This window comes from Lactuca serriola, chromosome 5 (genome assembly GCF_051521515.1).
Source record: "Lactuca serriola cultivar US96UC23 chromosome 5, Lser_US96UC23_V15, whole genome shotgun sequence".
NCBI lineage: Eukaryota > Viridiplantae > Streptophyta > Magnoliopsida > Asterales > Asteraceae > Lactuca > Lactuca serriola.
In genome coordinates this window covers 286,164,627-286,173,698 of record NC_136412.1, presented here as the reverse complement: position 1 = coordinate 286,173,698, position 9,072 = coordinate 286,164,627, and the positions used below count along the sequence as shown (strand labels likewise).

General features: G+C 36.7%; 1 protein-coding gene across 1 annotated transcript; it reads left to right on the top strand.

Annotated features, from left to right (window-relative positions):
* The first annotated feature begins 1,529 nt into the window (after positions 1–1,529).
* Positions 1,530–3,468, top strand: LOC145054542 (pectinesterase-like). Its single transcript, XM_079002768.1, has 2 exons — positions 1,530–2,592; positions 2,704–3,468. Exons 1-2 carry the CDS (start codon positions 1,572–1,574, stop codon positions 3,393–3,395), a joined length of 1,713 nt encoding a protein of 570 aa, XP_078858894.1. The 5' UTR covers positions 1,530–1,571; the 3' UTR covers positions 3,396–3,468.
* Positions 3,469–9,072: the final 5,604 nt, after the last annotated feature.

Here is a 9,072-nt window from a genome sequence, read left to right as displayed (position 1 = left end):
AAAATAAACATACATATATTTATGAATTAAAATATCGATCACAAATTAAACAATTCAACAAAAACTCACACAAAATAAACATACATTTGTAACTGATGGTTAAAAAAAGATTAAAATTACACCTATTCGGTAAATATTTTTAAAATTATACCTATTTATTAAATAAAATTTTCCAAAACACCATTCTTGTCAAAAACCCATCAAAAGAGAGATCAGGACCTTTGTTTTGAGAACTTCACCCAAGCACAGATTATTTTACAGACCATTCCCTCTCCGACTACTATAGATAGAAAAAAAGTCATTTTCTTTTTTGTTTTTTTATCCCAAATTCTCAATCCTCTTTAAACCTGCAAAGATGACCGGGTCAAACTAGGGTGGGACGTAGGCCTTTTAGCAAATACATCATCTGAATTTGTTATTAAAGAGGTTGTCGTTAGTTTATATCCATTCACCCTACTACAAAATAAAAGCAGAAATAGGAAGTAGCAAATATATATGAATCTAGAAGATAAATAAAGTTTATGGCTGGATATTTTATGGTTTACTGCTTGGTTTTAAAAAGCGGCGATTTGGACCGCTTAAAGCGCTAGGCGCTCATATGAAAATAAAAATCGCTTTTGAATTAGTAATGTGCTCAGATTCCTTTACTCACCGCTTAAGTCGGCGCTTTTGCCGTTTTTTCCGATTTGGTAAAGCGGCGCTTAATAGCGCTTTTGGTATACTGGGCTTATTTAATTAGCTAGGCCAGGTTTATTGTATTTTTTAATTAGATACGTAGGATGTAGGGTTATTAAAATGAGAATTTATACGTCGCAACACAAAGACAACATGAGTAGGCTGGAAAACGTTTCTTCTTCTCCATATTCATCTTCGGCCTTCTGCCCTCCTCTCTCCTCTGAAGAGGTGGAAGAGGATATTGGAAGTGATTGTGGAGCCTTTTTTTTATCACCATGCCTGATGCTACTTTTAACTTTTGAAATCGATTTTTGACTTGTGAAATTGATGCCTTATGCAATATGTAGGATATGTTTTTTTAAGTATTTATATATAATTTCTATATTTTAGTTTTTTTAATAACTAGCGCTTCGTGTGCTCTAAGCGGGTGCTTTCGCTTAGCGCTTTTACTCCCAAAGCCCAAAGCGCTTTGAGGCGCATTACGCTATTTAAAACCTAGGTTTAGTGATATGTTCTTTTTTGTTTCCTGTTCTTAGCTGATTCATATATTCTTTTTTTTCATTTCTGTATATTGCAAATATTTTTCATAACTCAAAAAAATGTTAACTTATTATCGTTAAATAGTGTTTTTCAAAACTTGTATCTGTCAACTTTAAATGAAAACACACATATTAATGGACGCATCAGACACCATAAATAATAGGTACGTGTTCAAATATTTCAGTTTTTAGATGAAAATAGGGGGGTAGGGGGGGGGGGGGGGGCAAATATCTGCTACACTTTCAATTATAGTAGGGTCTTATGATATAACTGAAATAAATATCCATTAATGGACACACGATATATATGACACTCAACGCCCTACATCCTCTCACTCTTCTTCATCACTTCATCTAATGAACAGTCACCTCTTCGCCGGAATGCCGGATTTTGGCAACAACAAAAAGTTCTTTTTCAGGGTTTTTGCTTCAATCCTACTTTTCTCTGCTGTTAATGGCATTGTAGTCGGAGTTAACTCTCAATCCCCTAACATCAACATCGAGTCCTCCACAGCTCACGTCATCGTCAAATCATCCTGTAGTGCCACCCTACACCCGGATCTATGCTACTCCACACTTTCCGGTATCCCTGAAATCACCGAAAAAATCACAACTCCAAAAGACGTCATCGAACTCGCTGTCAATAAAACCAAAGAGATAGTCCAAAGAAACTACTTCACCATAAAGAAGCTTACAGTTAAGACTGATCTCACGAAACGTCAGAAAATCGCTCTCCATGACTGTCTGGAGATGGTCGCCGAGACACTTCAAGAACTCAACCAGGTCATCGCTATCCTGAGTGCTTATCCGATGAAGAAAGGGAGTCGCCGACATGTTGATGGCTTGATGACACTTATGAGCACCACATTGACCAACCAGGAAACATGCATCGACGGATTCTCACACGACAAACATGATAGGAAGCTTCGTGAATCGCTTATCGCTGGAGAGATCCACGCCGAGAAGTTGTGTAGTATATCATTAGCAATGATCAAGAACATGACCGACACAGATATGGCCAACCAAGTCGAGATAAGTGGGCGGAAGTTAAAGGAGGAGGAGGATGACGAGTGGCCGGAGTGGTTGTCCATTGGTGACAGAAAGCTGTTGCAGTTAGGGACAGTGACGCCTAACGTGACTGTAGCCGCGAATGGAAGTGGTAACTTTACAACGATTTCTGCTGCCGTGGCTGCTGCTCCGGCTTCAAGCGCAACCAGGTATGTGATTAGGATAGCAGCAGGGGTGTACAGGGAAAATGTCAACATTCCTAGTAATAAAAGGAACTTGATGTTTCTGGGTTCCGGAAGAACTTCCACAATAATCACCGGAAGCAGAAGTGTTGCCGGCGGCAGCACCACATTCAATTCTGCAACTGTCGGTATATATATATCTATATCCTAATCTTTATTAGGGTTGTCGATACATATAGTCCGCATTATCAATCTATAAAACTTGACTTTATTCATTATTTTCCAACTGATTTATGCAGCGGCTGTGGGTGCTGGATTTCTAGCGCGGGACATAACGTTTCAAAACACCGCTGGTCCGTCAGGGAACCAAGCGGTGGCGCTACGAGTCGGATCCGATCTCTCTGCATTCTACCTATGTGACATGATAGCATACCAAGACACCCTTTACGTCCATTCCAATCGTCAATTCTATATCAACTGCTTCATAGCAGGCACAGTCGACTTCATATTTGGCAATGCTGCAGCCGTTTTTCAAAATTGTGATATACACGCTCGTCGTCCTAACCCAAACCAAAGGAACATGGTTACAGCTCAAGGCCGAAGCGACCCTAACCAGAATACAGGAATTGTGATACAAAAATCAAGGATAGGAGCTACATCAGACCTTCTACCGGTGCAAGGAAGCTTTCCGACATACCTAGGGAGGCCTTGGAGGGAATACTCGAGGACAGTGGTGATGCAATCAACGATAAGCAACGTGATAAATCCGGCAGGATGGTTTCCTTGGAACGGGGATTTTGCACTTAATACGTTGTATTACGGAGAGTACCAAAACACAGGGGCTGGAGCTGCTACGGCGAATAGAGTGACATGGAGAGGGTACAGGGTGATTAGGGATGCTACGGAAGCTGGAGGTTTTACTGCCGGAAACTTTATCGATGGTGGTAGTTGGTTAAGAGCCACCGGCTTCCCTTTCTCTCTTGGGCTGTGATTTTGTTTGTGTGATCTGGAATAAGTTTTTTGAATCCTAATAACTGAATAAGAAAAGGATCCACACTTTTGTATCGGCTACTTGTTAATCCTCTCCAGATTAAATATGTTTTATAGATTCCAATACCAGATTAAAACTTGTGTAATATATGGATTGAAACTCAAAATAATAAAAGTAATACATAGCAAGTTAGTTACTATAAAAGAACAGGATTTAGACGCTTGATCGATTTTGCGTTTGTTGGAACATATTTTAAAATGTTTGTTACCAATAGGTGTTTATAAATTAACTAAACCTTAAATGTTTTTTTCAAGAGATTCGAACTTGTTTTCCACCAAAAAAAAAACTTCTGTATTTTCATTAGACCTTAAATTTTTATTAGTAATCACGAAATTGTTTATATAAGTTGGGAAGTTATTTTTAAAATTCCAAAATAACACAAAAAATGATTTTTTTTAGATTAAGGTCAGTAAAGATATTTTTTTTCCCGAAACTCATAGATTACTTCACAACTCATAAGTTTCGATGTATGCATTTTAGAAAAATGTAATTTTCCACTTTAAAAACTTGTAGTCATTATCGTTTTTTCCAAAAAAGTTGTTAAAATGTTAAATATGATTAAATAAAGTGGTTATTTTAGTAAATATCCTAAAATGGTTAAATGCCAAACTTATTAATTACTTACTTTATATGACATTGATGCTCCATAATCTTCTTTCATTTTTATTGATATTCTAAAAAAAATACATGCTGTAATCATATACGTATATTAAGTTTGTTTTTTAGTTGGTCCGCCGTTTCAACCCAACTGCTCTAGAGCACCGATGTAACATCTCGACTCCCAGGTATAAATTTCAAGTGTTTTATATTCATTTTGACAGGACAACTCGACGAGTTGAAGCTGAGTGTGAAAACCCTAATTTTCAAGGTTGACACCCTATTTAAAGGACCTTAAGTCCTTTAACCTGCCTCCTTCATCACCTTATCACACTGATACAAACCCTAATCGACTTATCTTCCATTTTGAGAGTGTGTAAGGCTAAGAGTATATGTTTTGGTGCATTCCTTGAAGAAACTTGAAGAGTAAAGGGGCTTGGAACAAGAAGGGTCTTTGGATCTGGTATCCATTCAGTTGTCAACTTTATGGAGTCCCAACACTATAACTCTTAAACCATGGCTAAACATCCATAAAACCTTAGATCTAGCAACAAGGAAACATAAAGTTTGAATCTTGGTTACTCACAATGGTCCAGAAGTGTAGCTAAAGGTTGCAAATGGAACTCCCAAGCTAAAACTATGCTTCAATGGTGATCTCTTCTTCTTCAAACCACCAAAACTCCACCAAAAGCTCAAGAATCACAATAAGAGGCTAGGGTTAGGGTTTTACTGAGCTTAGGGACGAAGGAGGCTATTTTGGAACCCTAAAATGAAGTTTATGGGGTTTAAATACGAAGGAAACCCTAAAAGATCATGAGCTTGGGTTGCAACGTATCTTATGTTGTGAGCTCTTATTGCTCATGTCGTAAGCTCAGTTTAAATCAAAATCTTCATTTAATCACTCCTCATGTCGTGACTCTTCTATGGTCACGTCGCGAGCCTTGGTTTTACCCCAAAACCATGCCTTTAACTCCATGAAGCCCTAAGTTGATCCGATCTAGAAACAAGGTGTTACATAAATGGTCAACTAATTAATGGAAATTGCACTTACCCCACTATAATCAACTCAAAAGCTTTTAGATTTTTCCAATATAAGCTTCAAGAACCGTGGCCAAGTAGACCTACCTTTAACATTAACTTGTTTCAAAAAATCACATGACATGACAAAGTGGCCTTAGAAGCTCCTATTACACTCTAAGAAATTAAAAATCCAGTGTGGGCATGTGGGAATGATAAATATGTGGGTCCTGACGGGCTCACTTTCAAATACATAAAAAGTACTGGGATGTTCTATTGGGGGATATCGCAGCTGTGGTAAAGTACTTTGAAAGATAAGGTAAGATTAATCCATCCTACAACTCATCCTTCATATGTCTTATCCCAAAAATCAAATACCGACAACGATTAAACGATTACCGTCTTATAAGTTTGATCGGATGCATTTACAAGATAATTGCAAAGATTCTGGCGATAAGAATCAAACACGTTATGGGACAATGCATTGACGAGGTACAAACAACCTTCGTACCTGGGCAAAACATCATAGATGGACCCCTTCTCTTAAACGAAATTTGTGCATGGTCAAAAAAAGCACAAAATAAGATTCTACTATTTAAAGTAGACTTCAATAAAGCATTCGATTCCGTTAATTGGGGATATTTAGACAATAGCCTGATTCAAATGGGTTTCAGAGAGAAATGGAAAGGATAGAGTAAAGCAGTGGCGGACCGTAATAGGGGCCGGGGGGGCCATGGCCTCCCCGGTTTTGAAGTTTCTAATACCTTACATATATATTGTTTTTATATAAAATAAGTTTAATGATCATTCAATTTGTTAATTAGGCCCCCCTGCTTTGAGTTTGCTTTTACATGTAATGTAACTAAACAAATGCAGTTAAGTATTCTTAACTGAAGATTTGAGTTCAAAAACCAATAATCTGAACAAAAAATCGAGTCAAACCAACATCCGAAAATTTCTGATAAAATCAAAAGAAACCGCGTGGTATTAGGAACCTAATTAATCCACGAAACTTGGAAAGTATCTCTCAAAATCTATAAATAAAAAAAAGTCTAATAAATGTATTCTTAGCTGAAGATTTGAGTTTAAAAACCACCAAGACCCAGAAAGTTCTTCGCCGGAAAAGAGAAAACGTCTAAATCTCACCGGAAATAACATCGACGTCCAACTACATCTCTTCGACCGGTCTCTGTCGCCACACGAGGGACTCTTGCGTCTCTGACGGCGACCTCTCGCTTCGCTGTCGCCAGCTTTTTTTCTCCACCGGCTACGGGTCTCCGCCTCTCCCACTCCGATCTCCTCTCACAAGAGCAATATCTACTACTGGTATTTTTTTCTCTCTCTATCGCTTACTCTCTTTCTCTTTCTTACGTTCTATCACAAAAATATGATGATGGAGTATGTAGAGTGTGAACATAGATAAATACATGGTGGAGTCTGAACATAGGTATAATAGGTATAATGATACATGCTAGCTATAAAATGGTGACAACTCTTACATACACATTTTAGTTTTAATTTATTATATTATCTTTTTGTTATACTCTAATTATTGATACCCAAAAACAATAAACACATTAAGAAATATCTATTCGTCGATAACATATAATAAAAATATTTGAAATTATAATATATTATTTATTTATGAGAGTAACTTTATAGAAAACGTTACATGTTTGTTAGAATGTATAATTTTTTTGTTATTTTATTTTATTATTTAGTTATTTAATAATTGCTAGTTAAATTCGTTATGTAGTATATATTATCAGGAAAAAACAACTAGAAACAATTATGTAAGACTTGACAAATGCAAAATATCAAAAAGTTCCATTTAAAGTGCAATTTAACATTATTCTTTATTTGTTTTCTCGTTTGAACTTTGATATGTTATAATTTTGAATACTTATTTATTTATTTATCTATATGGTTTTGGTTTGAAGTTTTAATTCCGGCCCCTCCGGTTACATTGCTTGTGTTCCGCCCCTGGAGTAAAGGTGGCTTAACTTTGTCAAAAGTTTTAGTATTGATCAATGGAACTCCAATGGAAGAATTCACAACCTCAAGGGGTGTTCGTCGAGGGGATCCCTTATTCCCATTTCTCTTTATCACAACAATGGAAGGTTTGAGTGTCGCGATGAAAGAAGCGTACTTTGAAGGTGTGTTTCAAGGTCTACAATTTCCAAAAAGGGTCCCAATCATCTCACACTTGTTTTATGCCGACGACGCCTTCTTTATTGGTGAATGGATAGAACACAATGTAAAGCATCTTGCCAAAATCTTAAGGTGCTTTCATGCATCTTCGGGGTTAAAATTCAACTTCCATAAATCTAGGGTATTCGGCGTGGGATCGAATCCGGATGAAGTGGCCCGCTGGGCTAGTCCTCTTAGTTGTGAACCTGCAAGTCTACCATTTAACTACCTTGGGGTACCTGTAGGTGCTAACATCCGCCTAAAAAAACACTGACAACCGGTGATCGAAAGGTTTAAAAAAATTCACTCTTTGGAAAGCAAATACTTTATCCTTCGGAGGAAGACTACTCATAAAATCGGTCCTTGGAAACCTCCCTACGTACTTCATGTCTCTCTTCGTGGCACCAACTGGTATATTTGAAAAACTAGAAAAGCTTAGACGCCAATTCCTATGGGGTGGATCAAAAGACAAAGTACAAGATACACTATGTATCTTGGGACAAGATTATTGCGAGCAAGACGGTATGGGGAACCAGTGTTGGTTCGATAAAAGCTTTTAACACAACTCTAATTGTTAAGTGGTGGTGGAAGTTTAGACCAGTGCCCGAGTCTATATGGGCAAAAGCCATCTCTTCTATGCATAAACTTGCAAGTAAACCAGATCATGTATTTTCATAAAATCTCTTGCATACATTTGGAATAATACTGCATGCTCTCAAAAAGAGTTGGTGAAATTTGGAATAACAAATGAGATGGTATTGGAAAAACAATTGTCTAATGGAGATCTGGGTTGGTTTTGTCCCGTCACTAGTAGTGGGGATTATCAAGTCATTGCATTAAGAAAGAAATTAGACAACTATAATCTGGTTGATATTGGAAGATTTGGGTGAAAGAGATTCCAATCAAGGTATCGAAATTCATTTAGTAGGCAAAATAAGGTCGTATACCAACCTCAATCAACCTATCAAAACGCGATGTTAATATGCAATCAACAATATGATACCAATGGGGAGAAGATGAGGAAACAACGGACCATGTACTGATACAATGTGGTAATGAAGTGGATATTAAAATGGTGCAATATTCAACATGTAAACTTTTCCTAAATGCATGATGTAATTGATTTGCATCAAAATGGGGTAGTTGTCCGAAAAAAAAGAGGCCGATGGGTATTTGCTACGGGGCTGTATGTAGTATTTGGAAATCACGAAATGACATATTGTTCAACAACAAAAGGATGCAACCTACTAAAGTGGCAGATATTATAATGTCTTTTCTATTTATATGGGTGACATGTAGGGGAAAATCAGAAGCGATTTGCTGGTTAGAGTGGTGCATAAATCACTTTATTGGATTGTAATTTCCTTACCTTTTTGTTTCTGTCTGCCTTTGTTGTACTCAACTCCTAGCATCTTGTTGGGGTTTCTCATTTTATTTTTAATATATACCCCATTCGTCGGTTCAATGTTTTTTTAAACAAAAACAAAAGCATTAAATTTGTATAGTAATTAAGTTCACAATTATTTTTTAGAAGTTCAATTATTAATGATTTAAATTTAGATGAAAGCTGCAAGTCCATAATATGCTCAGAATGCAAATTAGAAATTTGTTGATTTACTGTTTTATATATCAATGAAGATTTTGAGAATTATTAAATGACCCTAACTTTTAACCTTACATCTATAGTTAGCCCTCTCACGCTCTCTTGTGTACATAATTATTTAGATTAAGACCCTTTCGGTTTATGTTTCTTTTTTCTTTTATGAGTTTAATGTTGGAAATTTAGGCATATACATCTAAGTTTTTGATAAAC

Coding starts and splice junctions, on each gene's coding strand:
- LOC145054542 (XM_079002768.1), top strand. CDS start 1,572: ATGAACAGTCACCTCTTCGCCGGAATGCCGGATTTTGGCAACAACAAA. Junction 2,593..2,703: donor ATTCAATTCTGCAACTGTCG/GTATATATATAT, acceptor TGATTTATGCAG/CGGCTGTGGGTGCTGGATTT.